General features: G+C 43.0%; 1 protein-coding gene across 1 annotated transcript in view; it reads left to right on the top strand.

Moving 5' to 3' along the window:
- HOOK3 (hook microtubule tethering protein 3) overlaps nucleotides 1–22,020 on the top strand; it is a 129,585-nt gene extending 107,565 nt beyond the window's left edge. Inside the window, exons 18-22 of the mRNA XM_032288032.1 lie at nucleotides 2,095–2,177; nucleotides 3,151–3,251; nucleotides 6,093–6,197; nucleotides 6,369–6,440; nucleotides 20,332–22,020. Coding sequence (XP_032143923.1) covers nucleotides 2,095–2,177; nucleotides 3,151–3,251; nucleotides 6,093–6,197; nucleotides 6,369–6,440; nucleotides 20,332–20,472 — 502 coding nt within the window. The 3' untranslated portion in view covers nucleotides 20,473–22,020. The remainder of the gene's footprint in view (nucleotides 1–2,094; nucleotides 2,178–3,150; nucleotides 3,252–6,092; nucleotides 6,198–6,368; nucleotides 6,441–20,331) is intronic.
- Nucleotides 22,021–23,335: the final 1,315 nt, after the last annotated feature.

Here is a 23,335-nt window from a genome sequence, read left to right as displayed (position 1 = left end):
TCACATAATTAAGCAATATATTGTTTAGGATCAACATAAAGACAATAAAACCATCATGAAAATCATGAGAATGATTCAAATTCTGGACTTTGGTTACCTCTGAGACGAATATAGAGACACCTGTGACTTCTAAGTTTTTGGGACGATTTCTATTTATTTTTATTTTAATGTTTTTGTTTTGTTTTGTTTTGTTTTGCTTTGTTTTAATTTTTTTGAGACAGTTTCATTCTGTCACCCAGCCTGGAGTACAGTGTTGCCATCTCGGCTCACTGCAACCTCTGCCTCCCGGGTTCAAGCGATTCTCCCACCTCAACCTCTAGAGTAGCTGGGACTACAGGCATGCACCACCATGCCCAACTAATTTTTTGTATTTTAGTAGAAATGGGGTTTCACCATGTGGCCCAGGCTGGTTTTGAACTCCTGAGCTCAGGCAGTCCACCCACCTTGGCCTTCCAAAGTGCTAGGATTACAGGCGTTGAAACACTGTGGCCAGCCAATTTCTGTTTTTTTTTTTGTTTTTTTTTTTTTAACATGGTAGTGATTCATTGGGCTTAGTTTTATTATTATTTTGTATTTTGAGCCATAGTCTCACTCTGTTGCCAGGCTGGAGTGCAGTGGCACGATCTCGGCTCACTACAACCTCCGCCTCCTGGGTTCAAGCGATTCTCCAGCCTCAGCCTCCGGAGTAGCTGGGCTACAGGCGCGTGCCACCATGCCCGGCTAATTTTTTGTATTTTTAGTGGAAACGGGATTTCACTGTGCTAGCCAGAATGGTCTCAATCTCCTGACCTCATGATTCACCTGCCTCGGCTTCCCAAAGTGCTCGGATTACAGGCGTGAACCACCTCACCCAGCCTTATTATTCTTTAAACTGTTTTATTGTATATGTTCTTTGTCATAGGTCATATATGCACACAATGTCACATCCTCAAAAAATATTGAGAAAGAGAAAGATTTATTTAAGCATTATGCATAGAAAAGATCAGAAATAGACATAACAAAGTGCTCTATTTTTTTAATTAGTGATTTTCTATATCTTCCCATTTTTGCAGCCGTCTTCCTTAGTTATGTTACATGGTACTGTATTAACTATTATAAAGGGAGAATTATGCATACTATACAAATGCCAGGGGAAAAATATCTCACTTTTGATTAATTATTTAAATGCATTTATGTCGGAATATGACACATAAAATACATGTCCTAAATTCCTAGTTTTTTTGTTTTTTGTTTTTTGGTTTTTTTTGAGACAGAGTCTCACTCTGTCAACCAGGCTGGAGTGCAGTGGCGCGATCTTGGCTCACTGTAACCTCCGCCTCCCAGGTTCAAGCAATTCTCCCTCCCATGTAGCTGGGTTACAGGCGCCTGCCACCACGCCTGGCTAATTTTTGTATTTTTAGCAGAGATTGTGTTTTGCCATGGTGGCGAGGCTGGTCTCAAACTCCTGACCTCAAGTGATCCACCTGCCAGGGCCTCCCAAACGTACATACATAGTTGACCCAAATCAACATAGGTAATATATCTAGCAACCGACCAGGATTCTATATCCTTCCTCCCAGTAGATTGACCCCAGAACTAGCCACACTGCTGATGTATGTCACCTTCCATTCATTATGGAATCATACATGGTTATCCCTTTAACTTCCTTTGTTCAACATTCTATGACATCTATTCATGTGGTTGCATGTATCATTTGTTTATTTCTTTTTATTGATATGTAGTGTTCTATTTATTAATTCTTATTTTTAGAACTTCATTTTTTTGCAACAAGATTTTGCTTGGTAAAACCTTTACAAAGTTATTTAAGTAGTATTATTCCTAGAAAAAAATCTATACCCTCTCTTTATGCAGGTCTGTGTAAAACAAATGACTACTTTTTCAAACAAAAAGGAATTTTTTTGTCTTTACTTTTTACTTATTTTAAAAATATATTAAATACATGTTTTGTCTTTTCATATTTGTTTCATATCACTTGCATGCAATTAATTGCATTACACGTGCAATGCAAGTGTAATCCAAGTATAAAGAACCTAGATCTTCGAAGTGGAAGAAATGAGAGAAATAGTAGTAGGTGACATTTACCTATTGTTGCAGAGAGAAGCTGCATGAAGCCAATAATGAACTACAGAAGAAGAGAGCCATTATTGAAGATCTCGAGCCAAGATTTAACAACAGCTGTGAGTTTTCTTAATTAGGATAGTTTTTAAATGGGCTTGCTGTATACTGCCATAGTGATAGTGAGTTTACATAATTTTATTTATTTATTTTTGAGGCAGCGTCTGGATGTGTTGCCCAGACTGGAGTAAATGGCATGATCACAGCTCACTGCAGCCTGACCTCCCATGCTCAAGCCATCCTCCCACCTAACTCCCCCTAGTAGCTGGGACTACAGGCATGAGCCACCCTGCCCAGCTAATTTTTTTTTATTTGTAGTAGAGACGGGGTTTCACCATGTTGGGCAGGCTGGTCTTGACCTCAGATGATCCACCTGCCTTGGCCTCCCAAAGTGCTGAGATTACAGGTGTGAGCCACCACACCCAGCCAAAACACACCATTTTAAGCCATTTTTCCTGTATAGTCCAACGACATTAAGGACATTGACATTGTTGTGCAACTGTCACTGTTAACCATCTACAAAACTTTATCATCTCAAACAGAAGTTCTTACCCATTAAACAATAACTCTCCCTTCCTCCCTCTTCCTACCCCCTAATAACCGTTATTCCATTTTCTGTCTCTGTGAATTTGACTATTCTAGGTCACTCATATGAGTAGAATTATATAATATTTGTCCTTTTGTATCTGGTTTATTTCACTTAACATAGTGTCTCCATGTCATAGCATGTATCATAATTAAGGGTGAATAATATTATAATGTATATATAAAATGTATCACATTTTGTTTATCCATACTGGAGTTTTAAATTTATTTATAAGAAAAGCTTTTTGTAAAAAAAATTAAAAATCTGAATTTTTTTAGAAGAAAATTATGTATAAAAATAGACCAGCTTATTTGTTGTTAGTCAACTAAAATGTTTTTAAAATTGTTGTAATCTAAAATAAATATTATGACAATTTATATATATTTGTTATAATCTAAATATATGTTTATATATATATATATATATATAGTACTGTGTCTCATCTGCAGCCTTAAAAATTGAAGAATTACAAGAAGCTTTACGAAAGAAAGAAGAGGAAATGAAGCAAATGGAAGAACGATATAAAAAATACTTAGAGAAAGCCAAAAGTGTAAGTATGAAATTTGGAGGCATCTCACTTTATTACCTTCTGATCACATTTCAGTGAAGTCTCAAATGTAATGGATTGACACTACAGCAACTTCTCATGCAGAAAACTCTCAGGAGAAGAACAAATCTTTTAACAAATAAAAAGAACCTGAGCAAGAAGCAGTGGTCAAAATAGGTCATTCCATGGATTACTTACTAATTACTAAGAGGAAAATGTACTTTGTGTGGGAAATGAGTGGCACTTGCCACCTTACTAGTCAACAAAATTAACAACACTAATGATGGGACAACTGATATACTGTGCCTCCTGATGGAGTATCATTCTAAATAATAGTTAACCTGAATTTAAGTAACCTTGCAGTTCCAGTTCACAGGCAAAATGAGGTTTATTGGAACAAGCTAAATAACATGTTCAAAAAACCATCAGGTAAATCCAGAATTTAGAATAGAAGTCACTGTCATGAAAACAAGAACAGACCAACAGACTGTGGAGTGTGGGAGAGCACAGGGACCCATTGAAAAGAGGACCCCCACCCTCTTCTAATTGCCAAATCAATGTATTCACCCCTGAGTCCTAGACTGGGGGTTAAGGGGGTCAGTTTTCTTACAGATGATGATGGTTTGTGATTATGTAGGTTAATATCCTTAATCTAAGGAGATACGTGCTTAAGTATTTAAAGGTTATATGTTATGAGATCTGAATAACTTATTTGGAGACGTTAAAAAATAGTCTCCCAAATAAGTAACCGTGTGTGTGTGTGTGTGTGTGTGTGTGTGTGTGTGTGTGTGTGTGTGTGTAGAGAAATCGAATATGGCAATGAAGCAATTGGTGACTCTAGGTTAAAGGTAAATGGGTTTTTATTCTACCCTTTCAAGTTTGAGGTCAGTCTGGGCAATATACCCAGACTCCATCTCTACGAAGAAAATGTTTTTAAAAATTAGCTAGTCATGGCCAGGCACTGTGGCTCACACCTGTAATCCCAGCACTTTGGGAAGTCGAGGCGGGCTGATCATCCAAGATCAGGAGGTCAGGACCAGGCTGACCAACATGGAGAAACCGCGTCTCTACTAAAAATACAAAATTAGTCGGGTGTGGTGGCACATGCCTGTAATCTCAGGAGAATCACTTGAACCCAGGAGGCGGAGGTTGTGGTGAGCTGAGATCACGCCATTGCATTCCTACCTGGAAAACGAGCAAATCTCCATCTTTTTTTTTTTTTTGGGACAGAGTTTCGCTCTTGTTACCCAGGCTGGAGTGCAATGGCGCGATCTCGGCTCACCGCAACCTCCACCTCCTGGGTTCAGGCAATTCTCCTGCCTCAGCCTCCTGAGTAGCTGGGATTACAGGCACGCACCACCATGCCCAGCTAATTTTTTGTATTTTTAGTAGAGACGGGGTTTCACCATGTTGACCAGGATGGTCTCGATCTCTTGACCTCGTGATCCACCCACCTCGGCCTCCCAAAGTGCTGGGATTACAGGCTTGAGCCACCGCGACCAGCCGAAATCTCCATCTTAAAAAAAAAAAAAAATTAGCTGGTCATGGTGGCATGTAGCTATAACCCTAGCTGTTCAGGAAGCTGGAGCAGGAAAGTCACTTGAGCCCAGTGGTTCAAGGCTGCAGTGGGCTACGATCACACCACTGTACTCCAGCCAGGATGACAGAGCAAGGCCCTATCTTTTAAAATAAAACTAAATAAAAATATTGAGTGAAGAAGTAAAAATACCTTTCCCAGCAGTCCTCTAGTTGGCCAGTCAGAATAATCACATCCAAAGTCCATGCCAACCTGGATTGCCAGCAGAGGAAGAGATGGGCACAGCGATAGGCTTACACTAGTCAGGATCCTCTCCCCAAAGTACATGTCTGATTAGAGGCAGAAGGCTAGCAGACTAGATTAGAGGGAAAGGAAAAGAGTGGACTACTGTCAGTAGTGTCTGCTGTACAGACACAAGTCATTTAACAACAGGGACACGTTCTGAGAAATGCATTCTTAGGCAATTTTGTCATTGTGTAAACATTGTAGAATGTACTTATGCACACCTGGATGCTATATAGCTTAGTACACAACTAGACTATATGATATGGAGTATTGTTCCTAGCTGAAAACCTGTACAGCACTTTACTGTACTGAGTAGTGTAAGAAAATGGTTACACAATGGTATTTGTGTGATAGGAATTTCTCAGCTCCTTTACAATATGATGGTGGTCATCATATATATGGTTCATTGTTGACTGAAACATTGTTATATGGTACATAACTGCATTTATTAATTTTAAGCCAGAATTACTTTCTATAATTGGAATTTATAGAGGTAAAAAGCTTTATGTTTGTACAAATATTATATACCCCAGAAAATTTTATTTAAAGTTACAGTTAATACTATTTCATTCATTTGCTTTTTTAATTTTTTTGAGACAGAGTCTTGTTCTGTTGCCCAGGCTGGAGCACATGATGTAATCTCAGCTCACTGCAGCCTCGACCTCCCAGGCTCAAGGGATCTTCCTGCCTCAGCCTCCTGAGTAGCTGGGACTATATGGGTGCACCACCACACCCAGCTAATTTTTAAGTATTTTTTATAGAGATGGTCTCACTATGTTGTCGAGGCTGGTCTCAGACTCCTGAGCTCAAGTGATCTACCTGCCTCAGCCTCCCAAAGTGCTGGGATTACAGGCATGAGCCACCACTCCAGGCCACATTTACTTTTTAAAATACCCTTGTAAGATAACCTTTGATTTTTCATACGTTTATCCTTTCATTTAAAAAAAAAATACTAATTCTTTTATCAAATGTTACATTCTTTAAGTTTGAGACTTTTAAAATTTTTCTATTATTTTTTGCAGGTTATTCGTACTTTAGATCCTAAACAGAATCAAGGAGCAGCACCAGAAATACAAGCTCTTAAAAATCAGCTCCAGGAACGAGACCGACTGTTTCACTCATTAGAGGTAGTTTACTATTCTGTATAATAAAATAGTTGCATTTTGATTTTAATGTCCTGGGAGCCTTGTTATATTTTACAGTTGTGTCCGTGGGTTTTAACGATTAATTTTAAGTATTTTATTTATATTGAGTTATTTTATATCTTTACATATTTACATGTGCTTTTGCTTTTTTAGAAAGAATATGAGAAAACAAAGAGTCAAAGAGAGATGGAAGAAAAATACATTGTTAGTGCCTGGTACAATATGGTAAGAACATAGTACTTTGGAGAATAATGAAAAGTTAAATGAATATGTAGTACTTAATATTCCCTTTACTGTAGAAGTCATTCTACCAAATGAATCTGAAAGTAATTGCTATCCTAACATACACTAACAGAATCTTAATGCTATTTCTGAACTGAAAAGCTGATATGAGAACCACTGTAAACAGGGTTAGAGCATTTTGAAAACATCATTATTTCTAGAGGATAGAAAGATGTCAGTCTAATTTCTGTCCCTCAGAGACTTTATTTTAAGGGAAGGGACACTAATACCATCTAAACAGATGCAATAGTTTTTGTTTTATGAGATTATTTCAGTGTCTTTACAGAATGGTACTTTGATTGAGGGTAGTTTATCTCACGGGGTTTGGAAAATGTTCACATTGTCAGACCCTGAACCACTGGAGGTTTTGAAATTGAATATCCCAACACAAAAACTGATACTCATTAGCATCCTGGTTGGGATGTGAATAGTTAGGGATTTTCAAGAGTGCTGCACTTCTTTCAGTATTTTCCCAAGACTTTCTGTCTTCCTTTTGATTTTTGTTCTTTTCAATAAGACCACTTCTGCCTTTTAAAAAATGTTAGTTAGCCAAGTGTGGTGGCTCATACCTGTAATCCTAGCACTTTAGGAGGCCAGGCAGGTGGATCATGAGGTCAGGAGGAGAGACCAGCCTGGACAACATGGTGAAACCCCACCTCTACTGAAAATACAAAACTTAGCCGGGTTTGGTGCCACATGCCTGTAATCTCAGGTACTTGGGAGGCTGAGTCAGGACAATCGCCTGAACTTGGGAAGGGGAGGTTGTAGTGAGCCGAGATCGCACCGTTGCGCTCCAGCCTGGGTGACAGAGCAAGACTCTCTCTCCCAAAAAAAAAAAAAAAAAAAAAAAAAAAGCTATCTGAGACAAGAAATGAAGAAATGGGACCAGATTTATGTTTTTATTTTTATATTTTTTTGAGATGGAATCTTCCCTTGTCACCCAGGCTGGAGTGCAGTGGCACAATCTCAGCTGACTGCAACCTCCGGCTCCTGGGTTCAACTGATTCGCTGCCTCAGCCTCCCGAGTAGCTGGGAGTACAGTCTCCTGCTATCATGCCTGCTGATTTTTGTATTTTTAGTAGAGACGGGTTCACCATATTTGTCAGGCTGGTCTCGAACTCCTGACCTTGTGATCTGCCTGCGTCAGCCTCCTAAAGTGCTGGGATTACAGGTGTGAGCCACCACACTTGGCCCCAGATTCCTTTTAACATCCCCCTGTGACCCTTTAGCTCTGTTATGGCACAGTACCATTGTTTTTATTTTACAGTTATAATTGATATTGCCTAAAGGTTAATGTCTGGCCTCTGAACACTGTGATTTAATCTCCATCAAAAATTCATAAATTTCATATATATTATTTTCACATCTATATTTGCCTTGGTCAAAATGGCATATCTATGGCCGGGTGTAGTGGCTGATGCCTATAATCTCAGCACTTTGGGAGGTCGAGGCAGGCAGATTACCTGAGGTCATTAGTTTAAGACCAGTCTGGCCAACATAGTAAAACCCCTTCTCTACTAAAAATACAGTTACTTGGGAGGACGAGGCAGGAGAATCACTTGAACTTGGGAAGGAGAGGTTGATGGAAGTGATGGTTGAGGGAAATGATGAGTGCTGGAAGAGGTAATAAATAGCTCAGAGAATGCCCTTGCAATAGACTGAGGTCTTTAACCTGTGTCAAAATAGACTGAGGTCTTTCACCTCTGTAAAAATACAGAAATTAGTCAGTCATGGTGGCACACATCTGTAGTCCCAGCTACTCAGGAGGCTGAGGCACGAGAATTGATTGAACCCGGGAGGCGGAGGTTGCAGTGAGCAAGGATTGCACCTCTCTACTCCAGCCTGGGCGACAGAGTGAGACTCTGTCTCAAAGAAAAAAAAAAAAACTACGTATCTAAGATTTTATTGCAATTTAAAAACCAAAGAGGAAATTATATCAGAGTTAGAATACTATTTTTGATAAACAGGCCGGGCGTAGTGGCTCATGCCTGTAAATACAAAAATTAGCCAGGTGTGGTAGCAGGTGTCTGTAATCCCAGCTACTCTGGAGGCTGAGGCAGGAGAATCGCCTGAACCTGGGAGGCAGAGGTTGCAGTGAGCCGAGATCATATCACTGCACTCCAGCCTTGACAACAGAGCGAGACTCCATCTCAGAAAACAAACAAATATGGATTTCTTGAAAATTAAAATTCAAAAAATAGAAAAGAATAAAACTATATATTTGAGGAAGTTCTCTGGGAATTACTCCTGACTTTTAAACTGTTCTGTCTCTTCCCTGTCCTCCCAGAAGCTTAGTGTTAGCAATCTTGGACCTCTGCATTTCAGGCCTTATTAATAATTTCTTTTCTTTTCTTTTTCTTTTCTTTCTTTTTTTTTTTTTTTTTTTTTTTTTTTTGAGATGAAGTCTCACTCTGTTGCCCAGGCTTGAGTACAGTGGTGCAATCTCGGTTCACTGCAACCTCTGCCTCCTGGATTCAAGCAATTCTCTGCCTCAGCCTCCTAAGTAGCTGGGATTACAGGCATGTGTTGTATTTGACCGAATGTAGAAAGTTATCACAAGACAAAAGTATGCCAGATTGCAGGGTCATTTATGCCGGCGACCACAGAGGACTCACGTCTCTCCAACCTGTGGTGGCAACAGGAGGGTGCCACAATTTTTTATACCCGAAAAACCACCTTGGGAGTGGGGGTGAGGGGCAGGGATGGGGATGAAAAGTCTTCAGACATTCCGAGGGCTAGTGGATTCTGTAAATTACCTCCTGGGCAGAGATGAGGGTGGGGGTCTCCGGACATTCCAAGGGCTCATTCCGTTTGTTACTTAAGTGGTTTACAGAAGTCAAGATAAACATTTGTTTACACATTATCTGGTTAAGGTGGAAATCACAGACCTTAGTTACTTATTACAAGTCACAGGAGCCAAGATGGCATGGGTTAGGATTGCTTGCCACATTAGGGCCACAGAGAGCAGTTACTGATAAGAAAAGGTAAGCAGCTTTACATAGTTTTGAAGAATAAACTGGCAGTTCTGTTTACAGAGGCCAAGGACAGTAGTTATTGTGAGGAGAATGGGGCAGCCATTTCAACTTATCTAAAAACAGTTTTGCATTTTATAAAATAGTTTTGCTCTGGTTCTGGCTCTAGGCCAGCACAATATCACATTCCTCCCTGTTCTTTTAACATGTATTAAATCTTTAATAGGTTTCCTCTTTTTAGACACAAGCGCCCATAGTTGGATCTCAGAACCATTAATTTCACCGAATCTATTTCTTCCTGGATAAATTTGAGGAGCACGTTTAAAAGGCATGGTCCAAATGTTAATCCTAGGACCATTAGCACCAAGGGTCCTGCTAATCCAGTGAGCAGGAATGTTAGCCAGGGGTTTACGAGAGGGTCTCGGGTGAGAAAAATGAGAGTTTCTGTTTGCAGTATATCCTGTTATAGTGGAGATAGTTCCACAACCCCAATGGGGCAAAAGAATTCATTTAAGTCTCCACAGTTTCATCTTTTTGGTGGGGTGGATCCTGGGCACAGATATAGCCCCATGGTCTGGAGTTGTCGCTCTGCCCCTAAACTGCCACACCCAGCTATACCTCCACTTGTCCTGAAATTTAAGTGGGGGCCCAGGAGGGCACAGAGGTCCAGGGAGAAGGTAATGGGGGTCTCCGGAGAGTACTCCAGGTTTAGGTTGACTAGGGTGGATCCCTTTCCGGTTAAGGAACTAACATATGCTCCAGTGGAGCCCTCAGTGATGACCCATCGATAGTAGGTGGGTGCCAAGGAGGGTCCCTTTCGGAGGGTGGTTGCAGGAATCAGGGAGATTAGGATGATGACTGAGAACGGCGCAATAGTCTTAGCTTTGGGGGGTCCGTTGAGGATGGAACCGCTTCCCATCCTGCACCTGGGGGGGCAGTCTTGACGTGTGAGTGGTGAATCCAGGCAGTCAGTCCGTCCACCTTGATTGCCGTGGGGGTGACCAGGATTACAGTGTAGGGTCCTTTCCAGTGAGGAGTTAGGTCAGAGGTAGTGACTCTCTTCACCAGGACTTTGTCCCCTGGCTGGAAGGGGTGTAACGGCTGGTCAGTGAAATTCACTGGGGTAGGTCGAGTTCCCCTGATGAGCGAGTGCACCTGGGACTGAACAGACTGGAGTGCCTGCAAGGACTTAAGGAGTGTATGGTTATAGACTCCAGCATGTATGGCGTTCGCAAGTCTGGGGAGTAAGGGAGGGGGACTTCCAAACATAATTTCAAAAGGAGTAAAGCTTTTTTTATAGGGAGTACATGGGGTACGGAGTAGAACAAAAGGAAGCAGGTTGACCCAGTTTTCACCGGTTTCTAGAATGAATTTTGTCAAAGTTTCCTTTATGGTCCGGTTCATCCTTTTACCCTGCCCTGAACTCTGCGGGCGATAGGCACAGTGCAGTTTCCAGGATATGCCCAGGGCCTTTGCCAGGCCCTGTGAAACCTGAGCTGTAAATGCAGGGCCATTATCTGATCCCAGTGTCAGGGGCAAGCCGAACTGAGGAACCAGGTCCTGTAACAATTTTTTCGCTACTACCAGTGCGGTTTTTTGACCTAGTAGGAAAAGCCTCAACCCATCCAGAGAAAGTGTCTACAAACACAAGGACGTACTTATAGCCGCACGCTGGGGGCTTTATTTCAGTAAAATCTACCTCCCAGTGTTCCCCTGGGCTAGTACCCCTGAGTCTTATCCCTGCCTGACTAGGCCTACTGCCTCCTGGATTTACCCTGGCACAAACTTCACAACGAGTAGTAGTTTCCCTAACAATCTCATGTAAGTGTGGAATGTAATATCTGGCCCTCAGCAGCTCGGTGAGTTTTGTTTGTCCTAAGTGAGTGGCCTGGTGTGTGTCCTTAACTAGAGCCTGTCCTAGAGCCTCAGGGAGCACAATCCTTGTGTCCAGTAAAGTCCACCATCCTGTGGAATCGTGCCGTCCTCCCTGTTCTTTGGCAAAGTTTTCTTCCTCAGGCAAATACGTTGGGGTAGGAGGCAGGGTTGGGGCTGGCAGAGTCACAAGAAGAGTCAGAGGTTTTACTGGCCCCAAGGCTGCCTGTCTGGCCTGTAGGTCAGCTGCCCTATTTCCCCTTGCCTCTGGTGAATCTCCCTTCTGGTGTCCTTTGCAGTGCATCAATGCCACTGCCTTAGGCTTCCATATAGCTTCTAGTAGAGCTAGGATTTTCTCTTTGTTTTTGATGATTTTTTTTCCTCTGAGGTAAGCAATCCTCTTTTTTTTATAAATGCCACCATGCACATGGGCCGTAGCAAAAGCATACCGGCTATCCGTGTAGATGTTAACAATTTTTCCCTCCGCCCAGTCCAAGGCCTTTATTAAAGCTATAAGTTCAGCCTTTTGGGCTGAGGTTCCATGTGGAAGAGCCTGGGCCCAGATAACCCGCTCTAGAGTGACCACAGCTGCCCCGGCGTACCTGACTCCCTCGACCATGAAACTGCTGCCATCTGTATACAGTACCTCCTCTGGGTTCTGCAGGGGGACGTCGGTGAGATCCGGTCGTGCAGCGTGGACATCTATTGTCTGTTGGCAGTCATATATGGGTTCCTCTGGCTTGCTGTCAGGTAGCAGTGTGGCAGGGTTTAAAACTGTGGTTTTTGAAAATTTTATGCGGGGCTGGTCCAAAAGTAAAGCCTGGTATTTGGCTATGCAGGCATTAGACATCCATTTTCCCGTAGCTCCACGGAATAGCAGCTCCACCGTTTGGGGTGCCACTAAGTTCAACTCCTGCCCCACATTCAGTTTGTTCGCCTCCCTGACTAACAGGGCCATAGCTGCCACCGTCCTCAAACGAGCTGGCCACCCAGAGGCTACGGGATCAAGTCTTTTTGAAAGGTAGGCAACTGGCCGGGACCAGAGTCCCAATGTCCGGGTGAGCACCCCCTTAGCGACTCCCTGTTTTTCATGCACAAACAACTGGAAAGGTTTAGAGATGACTGGCAAGGCCAAGGCTGGGGCTGCAGTCAGGGCAATCTTGAGCTTGTCAAAAGCCTGTTGCTCCACCTCTGTCCATATCAAGGGCTGCTTTCCTCCAGCGCAGGCATACAGGGGCTTGGCTATCTCAGCAAATCCCAAAATCCATAGCCTGCGGTACTCTACTGCCCAAGGAATTCTCGAACTTGGCATTTTGTGGTAGGGTTGGGTATTTGCAACACTGCTTGGACTCGGCTGGGTGCCAGTGCCCGGTTGCCCTTCTCTATAACATAGCCAGGTAAGTCACTTTTGGCTGACAGAGTTGGGCCTTTTTAGCTGAGACCTGGTACCACAAAGTCTGCAGGGTTTTTTAATAATGACTGGGTGGTCTCTTTACAGGCCTCCTGGGTTTTTGTAGCCAAGAGTAAGTCATCCACATATTGGAGTCGGGTACACTCTGGGAACTCAGCTCGGAAGGCAGCAAGGTCTTGGCTAAGTGCCTCATCAAACAGAGTGGGGGAGTTTTTGAACCCCTGAGGCAGTTTTCTCCGAGTGAGTTGCCCCGAGACTCCAGTATCAGGGTCGGTCCATTCAAAAGCAAATATAGGCTAGCTACCAGGGGCTAGTGGGATGCAAAAGAATGCATCCTTAAGATCCAAGACAGTGTAATGGTGTTCTGGGTCCAAGAGACTTAGGAGGGTGTACGGATTTGGAACTGTAGGATGAACAGTTTCTACCCATTTATTTACCTCCCTCAAATCCTGCACAGGCCGATAGTCCTGTGTGCCTGGTTTTAGCACGGGGAGCAAGGGGGTGTTCCAGGGAGACTTACAGGTAGTGAGGATTCCTCCCTTCAAGAGTCTGGTGATGTGCAGAGCAATTCCTCGCCTGGCTTCCCGGCTCATAGGGTATTGCTTCACCTGAACTGGAGTTGCCGTTGCTAATAGCTGGACCGCGACTGGGGTGCGGTGACTTGCCAGCCCTGGGGGACTTGTTTCAGCCCATACTCCCGGTACACTCTCTTGAAATTTGCGGAGGAAGTCTGGTGCAGGTGGTTGATCTGCCTCCGAGGATAAAGCTTCCTGCAAGAGATACTCGTCTGACAGAGCACAGGTGATGAGGATCTGCTGAGGTGGCCCTGTGGCTAAAGGAGGAGGAATTGAGAGGCAAGCTTGACCCTTGCTGAAAGAAATATTTGCTTGCAGTTTGTGGAGCAATTCTCGTCACAGGAGTGGATATGGACACTCAGGGAATGAGTGACAGTGCCATTTCCCAGATCAACGAATCGATTTGTGGTCCAGGGGCTAGCTGTGGTTTTTCCTGGAGTGCTGCTATCACTGCCTTAGTAACTCTCTTATTTTGCTTGGCCTCTAAGGTGTCTTTGTTGTTAAAGACTTTTTGGGCAATTTTTAACAACTGAGTTAAATTTATTCTCTGGAACCTCTCTAATTTTTGCAAATTTTTGATGTCTGGGGCAGACTGGGAAACAAAAACCAGATTGATGGCCCGCTGATTCTCCAGGCCTCAGGGTAATAGGCGTCCAGTAAGCGCTCAAGGAAAGCAGCTAGCAACTCCTGTGGACCCTGAGTTACAGTTCCTACCTCGGAGAGTTTGCTGGGCTTGTGGGCCACTCCCCTAACCCCTTCTATAAGATACCGGTGAAAAGTGTTCAGAGCCTGGTGACACCCCCCTCCAAGGTGTTGAGGTCCCATTTGGGGTCAGGTAGAGGGAAAAAAATCTTTTTCCTTGCCCTGGACCTATGATGGCTTTCAGGGCTTCCTGTCTAATTTTACCTTTTTTTCAGTTTTCCCAAGTGGGGCGATGCGTCTGGAATACAGATTTTAAGAGTCCTGTCAAAGCCTGGGGCTTCTCAGAGAAGGGGGGATGTTGAGTTTCATTGTAAAACCTCTGCAACATCACCGCTTTAAATTCCCCGGCCTCCCAGCCCTACCCCCTCCCAGGGAACTTTCCATCTGGGCAGGTACCTAGCCCTCCCCCTCTCGCCGTCTTAGCAGTTCTCCAGTACTACCCCCTCCCGGGAACTCTTAGCAGTTCCCCAGCACTTCCCTCCTGCACAGCCCCTCACACTGGATGCATCTTTGCCGGCTTGCAGGCCATAGAAATCCCCTTTTCCATGCCATGGGTGCCGCCAATTTTGGGTTTAGCCCGGCAGCTTTCCCTTGCCCTTAAAGCTCGTGCCCGCACTTGGTGTTTTGGCCCTCTTTTTGATCTCTATCTCCTTCCAGTTATATAAGTTACTTGACAAGAAGGGGATGTGAACAAAGAATGGGCGACCCCAATTGTCTTCTGTTGGGGGTGCCTCTTGGAAAGGGAGGACTGCCGGTGGGTGCGGGGGCCCCGCTACGGGTGTGCAGGGGGGACAAGGTTTGGTTAATAGTACTGTCGAGGGGGGTGCTGAGGCGCTGGTTTAGAGGGCCTTGAGTAGGGTGGAAGTAATTCCTGATCCTCCGCTGGGGTGGGGAGAATGGTTGGCTCAGAAGGGACTTTCTTTTGGGCTGGCTAATGTGACCTGAAGTCTAGCCTGTTTTATGCAGCGCTTTAGCCATAGGGGAGGCCATTGGACTAAACCCAACCATTGGTCGATGTATGGAAACTGCTCAGGGTATCCAGGAGTTTTTGCAACCATTTTCCATACAGTCTGGATAATTTTTGGGTCATAGGTCCCAGTATTTGGCCACCTAATTCCAAAAAAACGGCCATTCAAGTTCACACAAAGAGCGGAGTTTTCCACACCTTAACGACTATGCTAACAAGTCACTTTTGTTACAAAGAGTTAGAAAGCTTTTCTTAAAGCCAGATTCTGGATGCAAATGCTGCACCCTGAGGCAGTGTGGCCTGCCTCAAAGCTGGGCGGGGCTGACTGCTGGCAGAGAAAGGAAAAAAAACGCTCTTAGTGTTAGTTTAAAACTGAACTTGCTGGCGGCAAGTGTTCCGCCCCTGCGGCTTCTGGTCCCCTTCTCTCTCTCTCTTCTGTCTACTTTCTACTCTCCCTTTCTCTTTCCTCTCTTTCTGTAGTAAAGCCAATTTTGGAAAGCCTCAAATTTAAAATTTGGCCCTCTTTAAAGCAGGTTTTAGCAGGGCCTCTGCAGCCAGGTCCTGTAAGGACCAGACAACTGGATTTTAGGGTTTATTCCTAGTCCTAGTCAGAGGAACAGGGGGTAGGGGCCAAGGTAAGGCGGCGGTCTTTTTTTTTTTCCCCGCAAACCACAACTGGCGAGAATAAGCACTATGGAGGTTTAGCGCTGCCCGGGCATAATCCTCCCCCTTATACATTTTTAATGGCCAGTTGCTTCGGAAAGGTCGGGAAGTGACAAACAGGTGGACTAAGAGGTCTACCGGATGTGTGTTTTGGACCCACCACACCCGGTAGAGTGTGCAGAAGTGCTGCCAGTCAGTTTTTACTGGGGCGGTGACATTCTACCTCCCAACATCCAGGATAGTGCCAATATGCCTTTCTGTGATGCACTGTTGGGCACTGCCCATAACATTGCACACTTTCCTGGCAGAATAAGCAGTTACCTATTTTCCATCCCAGCCTGAGAAAGAGCAGTCTTAAACTCTGATCTAGGGTTTTGTTCCACACAAGCTCCAAAGAAGCTACCTCCAAGGTGTCGAGGGCACAACGGCCTCCCCGACATGGAATCTGACCCAGCAAGGGCAAAAGTACTCGTTTCCCGGTGGAGGTGGCTGGGAGAATTTACAGGCCACAATGACCAAAACAAGGAAGAGAATAAAGACAACTAGAGTTAAGACTATCTGCCACATGGCAAAGGAAGAAAGAGTGAGGCCTCAGTGATAGAAGAAGAAGAAGATGAAGAAAGAGAAAAGAGTAATTTTTGCTGGGGTGTAATCAATAAAATTTCCCTGCATCCAGTGGTTCGTCAACCACTGTAAGATATCTCCTACCTCAAGGGAAGATGGCCTGACCCAGCGTATGTCTGCTAGCAGGAGTCTAATAAAACTGACAAATTTACAGACGAGACAGGACCACATACAAGAGTGACAGACAAAGGGTGGGTGCCCCCCAGATGGGAGACCAGTCAGATGCCTGCCCGGCCACTTTCTTGGAAGAATTTTCAGGGGCGTCTTGGCTAAGGTGTATCCGTATAATCCCCGAGCCTGGTCACCTCAGGATGGAAGTCCAAGTAGGACAGCTCTGAGGTGAATCACCGTTATGCCCTATGACGCCCCAGTGGAACCGGGGGTTAAGGCCCACACAAGCCCCGTAGCCTTTCAGCCGTGGGACTACATATATACACACTCACTCTCTCACTCACACGGAGGTTACGTAAAACAACTGAACGCTGCCACCCACTATGCCAGCTACCAGGGGCGAACGCTGGTACCCTCTGCACCAGCTACCGGAAACGAACGCTGGTACCCTCTGCACCAGCTACCAGAAGGCTGCCACCCACTATGACAGCCACCAGAAGCGAATGCTGGTACCCCCTGCACCAGCTACCAGAAGCCTCAAGCGACGTCTCTGTGAGGCTTGCCAGGTCAGAGTTGAAATGACTCGTCAGTCCCCCGACACAGGCCCAGACCAGACTTATCTCCGGAGGCTTTTCCTTTTAGGACCCTGAGGAATTTCGGGTGAATGTCGGCCGAGAGGTCGCTTATCCTCCACGGTGGCTCTCCGGGGCCCTGCGAAAGAACAGGGGGCGCCTCCCCAGAGGCCCCCAAGGTGGGAGCGGCCGCCCGGGCGAGATTCAGAGATGGCTTTTGTCTGGTGATAACAAAAAAACAATTTCTCGCTGGGGAACTCCAAATGTTGTATTTGACCGAATGTAGAAAGTTATCACAAGACAAAAGTATGCCAGATTGCAGGGTCATTTATTTATGCCGGCGACCACAGAGGACTCACGTCTCTCCAACCTGTGGTGGCAACAGGAGGGTGCCACAATTTTTTATACCCGAAAAACCACCTTGGGAGTGGGGGTGAGGGGCAGGGATGGGGATGAAAAGTCTTCAGACATTCCGAGGGCTAGTGGATTCTGTAAATTACCTCCTGGGCAGAGATGAGGGTGGGGGTCTCCGGACATTCCAAGGGCTCATTCCGTTTGTTACTTAAGTGGTTTACAGAAGTCAAGATAAACATTTGTTTACACATTATCTGGTTAAGGTGGAAATCACAGACCTTAGTTACTTATTACAAGTCACAGGAGCCAAGATGGCATGGGTTAGGACTGCTTGCCTGTCACATTAGGGCCACAGAGAGCAGTTACTGATAAGAAAAGGTAAGCAGCTTTACATAGTTTTGAAGAATAAACTGGCAGTTCTATTTACAGAGGCCAAGGACAGTAGTTATTGTGAGGAGAATGGGGCAGCCATTTCAACTTATCTAAAAACAGTTTTGCATTTTATAAAATAGTTTTGCTCTGGTTCTGGCTCTAGGCCAGCACAATATCACACATGTACCACCGCATCTGGCTAATTTTTGTATTTTTAGTAAACACAGGGTTTCACCACATTGGCCAGGCTGATCTTGAACTCCTGACCTCATGATCCACCCACCTCGGCCTGCCAAAGTGCTGGGATTACAGGTGTGAGCCACTGCGCCCGGCCCAATAATTCATATTCTTGATTGATTTTTATGACTTCACATATTGTGTTTCTTACGGAACCAGATTGATTTATTCTGTGAAGTGGTTCTAATGAATAGTCCTGGCTGGGCTCGGTGGCTCACGCCTGTAATCTCAGCACTTTGGGAGGCTGAGGCGGGCAGATCATGAGGTCAAGAGATTGAGACCATCCTGGCCAACATGTTGAAACCCCATCTCTACTAAAAATACAAAAATTATCTGGGCATGGTGGCATGCACCTGTAGTCCCAGCTACTAGGGAGGCTGAGGCAGGAGAAACGCTTGAACCAAGGAGTTGGAGGTTGTAGTTAGCCGAGATCTCGCCACTGAACTCCAGCCTGGTGACAGAGACTCCGTCTCAAAAAAAAAAGAAAAAAAGTTCTAATTTTTAACTCTTCAGAGAGTGAAGGTATAATGCCAAATAGACTCCCCAAAGTTATGTTCAGATAAGTAAACCATCATGCTTACATTCAGAAAGTTCTGCGTCTCAAAACTTAAATGAAAATGTAAATGATGAGTGGTGGGAAGAGGTATTAAGTAGCTCAGAGAATGCCCTATGCTGAGGTCTTTAACCTGTGTGAAGAATTTAATAAACTGTTTGAAATGTGAAAGTGAAAAAATTAGAATATTTAAATAAAATATAAATTTTAGTATGTGTAGCCAAATTTGTAAGTTAAAGATTACCAATAAAATATTTGTCAATTTTATTCAAAACTTTAAATGCTCTGATTTCAAGTTGAGTTTAAAAATGTGTTTTAGATTTTTGTCATTTGGAAAATATTGTGTTTTTGGGTTGATAGGATAGACTGAAATTGTATTAAAAATGCAAAGCTGAGGCTGGGCGCAGTGGTTCACACCTGCAATCCCAGCACTTTCGGAGGTCAAGGTGGAAGGATCTCTTAAGCCCAGGAGTTCAAGACCAGCATGGGCAGCTAGTGGCAAGACTCTATCTAAAAAAAATGAAAAAAGAAAAAATGCAAAGTCAGAACCTATGTTTTCTCTAGAAACTAGCTAGTGATGTATCTTCCAGTTTTCTGTCTTCTGCACATAGTTCATTGCATCCTGTAGTTTGGCTTTTCCACTTGGCTCTCTTTTTGCCTCTTGATTAGTTTTTTCTTCCTTGCTGCCTGCTTTCAGTTATGCCCAGCAGTTTACTTGCATTCAGTCATTGTTGAGATTAAACAACAGCTCTCAGTTCTTTTGTTTTTGTTGTCGTTACTGTTTTTTGAGGCAAGGTCTTGCACTGTTCCCATTCTGCAGTGCAGTGGTGTAGTCACAGCTCACTGCAGCCTCAACTTCCTGAGCTCAAGTGATCCTCCCAACTCAGTCTTCCAAGTAGCTGGGACTATGGGCATGCTATCACGCGCAGCTAAATTTTTTGTTATTTTAGAGAGAGGGTCTCTTGCTATTTTGCTAAGGCTGGTCTTGAGCTTCTAGCCTCAAGTGATCTTCCCACCATAGCCTCCCAGAGTGTTACACCCTGGCCGTCTCTCAGTTCTTAGTGTTTCTCTGGCTAGGATTCTTCATTGTCTTGTTAAATGAGTACCAAAAAATTGCTTTTTTCCTGATCTACTCATAGACTTCTGCCTTTTGTAAATAGTGTCATTATCATATTCTTGTCATTCCTCCGCAGTCAGGGAGTGCCCTGGAGGTTTCCTCCCTCCTGTTAAGGTGCTCTGAGTCCAGCAGTTGCCTTCTCTCCCTTCTAAACTATTTGGCGACCCTTCTCCTGTCTTCAAGAAAGACCCCCTCCTCTTGGTTGGGCCCTCTGTTGTGGACTGTCAGGAAGTTTTCTTAATTTGTTTGAGAATTCAGGTCTGGCTTGAAGTGAAGAAAAACAGCATGGTGGTATGTACATTACCTAGTGTGGTTTCCACCTTAAGAAACAACACAAAAGCTTTTGTGTTTCTCATTCTAAATAAAACCTGTGATTTCTACCCCTGGAGTGAATCTACTGCTACCAATCGTGCTGTGTTCCTTGGAAAATCACTTTCTACATTTAATTTGAAAGGAAGTATGATTGAGTATGGGTAATGTCTGTCTCTATTATCTGCTGTTTTGTTTGTTGTAAAATAAGACTTTTAAGCCTGAATTTTTCCAAAGAAAATTTCTACCTAATTGTGGGAACTAAAATGCCTCTATGAGATTTTAATCTATAGTGAATAGAATTAATATTCCTAATTGTGCTGTATGATGCAATGTAACAAATTCTGCATGATGAAATTTTCTTTTGTGAAAGTAGATTCCACTTTTTTTTATTGATTCCTTTATTTTGTTTTAATGTTGCAGGGAATGACTCTGCATAAAAAGGCAGCTGAAGATAGACTGGCAAGCACAGGCTCAGGACAGTCGTTTCTGGCGAGGCAGAGGCAAGCGACCAGCAGCAGAAGATCGTACCCAGGCCACGTGCAGCCGGCTGCAGCAAGGTAGAAAAGTACTGCTGCCCAAACACAGTACAGACACCTGCACCCACAGCATACTTCTGTTACACACAACATTTCAGGAAGCTCAGCCAGCTTATTTTTTGTTTCTCTTCTTTGTCAATACTTAGTGTTTCTCATTCTGAGAACTTTTTCTCTCTCCCGTATCTTTGTTTTAGTTTCTTTGGTTCTTATTTTGTAGTCCTTTCAGTTCTTTTTAATGTGCCAAAAATTTGTACATGTCCAATTAAAAATGTTGTATAATAGTGTAATACTTTTCTTTGTATGAAAATGTCCTCTTCCTCAAAGGTGTAGGCTTTGTAATGAATTAGATTTTCTGCCAATAATTATATACAATTTATATTCTTTATTGTGCCTGTGTGTTACCATGCTTTATAAGAATGTCTTTGTTTAAAGGGAATTAATCTTTTTATGATGTATTAATCTGTGTTTTCAGTTGTTTTCCAAGTACAGTTCAAATAACTTGCATATTTACTTTACAAAATGGTTGACAAGTGTTCTTTTTGCAAAGACATAAATACATTGGCAGAGGTGCTAAGCATATCATCCCTAAGGCACCTGGTAGAATTTGAGGAAAAAAATGAGTTTTCACATTGTTTTATAGGAAATTAAATTTGCCCAAAGATTTGGAGACTGTTTTTTAAACATAAATACATAAAATTTGATTATTTCCTGCTATCTGGTTTGCTGGCAGAAGTGAATGTATTGATAAGGTATTTTGGGATAAATTACAAAAGAAAAAATATCAGACACTACATTAATTTGTTGTTGTTTTGGAATATCTTAGTAACTGGGGATCAGATTCTAGCAATGTGGTTGACATTTATATTATACCTTCAGTTTCTCTCCACATCTGAAAGAGTTAACCTTTCATATATGTACAAGTTATTGGTAGCCTTACCTTTTGGACTATTTGTTGACTTATGCCTCATTTGTTTTACTTATTCCTTAATATAAACCCTTCCATTTTTTAATAATTCCTAACACTTGACATCTTAATATCAGTCATTAACATTAGTAACTTCTTATATGTTATATCATGACAGATCTCTTTATGTTTTTTTCTCACATCTATCTGCTAGTCCAGGAATTTGTTACTAAATAGATTCTCTTGGGTATTTGGTTGCCTCAAAGTGCTTACATTTGTTAACAGATTGTAAACCACGTTTATTTACATTGATGAATGGGCTGTCAATGAGTAATCATCGTAAAGCACTTTGTATATATATATAAGCTTCTATATAAGTGCGAAATATCATTCATTTAAAAATGAAATGCCTTCTAACTTTCCATATTCACTTATGTATTTGGTCCCAAATTATATTTAAGTTTTCCTCCAGTCTTTTTCTTGCAACATAGTCCATTTTTTGAAAGCAAAAAATTTCTGAAGTAAGGTCATGGTATTTTTTATTTTTAGATAGGTCACCTAATATAGGAGGATGTTTTCTCGTGTACTTGCTATTTGGAAGTTCAGGTTTCATTTAGTTATTTATGTTAAATACAAATAAGCAACCTTAAATCAAGCTAAATGTAATTATGAATTTTCAGAAACTATATTCAAGTGTTTGATTTTTAAATCCTTACTTTTTAATAAGAAAGTTGACCTAAAAATCAGTAGTATTTTTGTTTGTCCTCAGAAGCCATGGTTGAAGAAACATATTAGAATATACACAGAAATGAATCCATACATTCCATACATTGTGCTGATTTTTTACATTAAGTACAGAAGTCTGAGCGCAGCCTGAATTCTTCTGCCTGATGAGACCACAAAGCAGTAAGAGTCAGGGATAAATGGAAACAGTCATGAGTAGAATTGGTGTAAGGCTTCAGGAGGCTATGCAGACCTGATCAATGTAGAAAGTTTTGAAAGTAAAAGATTAAAAACTATTTCAGATAGTTCTTAACCCCTACCCGTATTTCACAAATAGCTTGAGGATCCAACTGGTTTTTAAAGCAAATTGGGGCCAGGCCTGGTGGCTCACACCTGTAATCCCATTTGGGAGGCTTAGGTGGGGGTGGATCACTTGAGGTCAGGAGTTTGAGACCATTCTGGCCAACATGGTGAAACCCCATCTCTACTAAATAACACAAATTAGGTGGGTGTGGTGGCACATACCTGTAATCCCAACTTGGGAGGCTGAGGCAGGAGAATCACTGGAACCCAGGAGGCAGAGACTGCAGTGAGCCGAGATCGCATCACTGCACTCCAACCTGGGTTCAATCAATTAATCAGTCAATCAATGAAGCAAACTGGGATGTGAGCCCTAACCTTGGCAAGTTTAAATTTTGGGAAATAAATAAATAAGGCAAATTGGGATGTGAGTACTAAACTTGGTAAGTTAAAATTTTGGGAAAATTGTACCTGCAGAATATGATCAATGAAAACAAGAGTCGGGTGCATTATCTTATGCCTGTAGTCCCAGCACTTTGGGAGGTAGAGGTAGGCACATCATCTGAGGTAAGGAGTTCAAGATCAGCCTGGCCAACATAGTGAAACCTGGTCTCTACTGAAAATACAAAAAATTAGCCAGGCATGGTGGCATGTGCCTGTAGTCCCAGTTACTCAAGAGGCTGAGGCAGGAGAATCGCTTGAACCCCGGTTGCAGTGACCTGAGATTGCACCATTGTACCCCAGATGGGTGACAAGAGCGAAACTGTGTCTCCAAAAAAAAAAAAAAAAAAAAGAGTCTGTGAACTACTCACTGAATGGATTTTGTCCTGTGAGATGAGAGGTTTTGATTTGCATTTTCTATTTATGCCCCCAGTCCTAGTCTCCTACCCATCCAGCTACCCAGATACTTTTCTCTAACTGGGTTGTAAAGGCGCCAAGCTTTTACTTCTGACTTTTCTTT

This window comes from Sapajus apella, unplaced genomic scaffold (assembly GCF_009761245.1).
Source record: "Sapajus apella isolate SASKATOON/1434 unplaced genomic scaffold, GSC_monkey_1.0 scaffold21, whole genome shotgun sequence".
Lineage (NCBI taxonomy): Eukaryota > Metazoa > Chordata > Mammalia > Primates > Cebidae > Sapajus > Sapajus apella.
The sequence above is the reverse complement of the archived record's forward strand: the minus strand, read 5'-3'. Positions and strand labels throughout refer to the sequence as shown.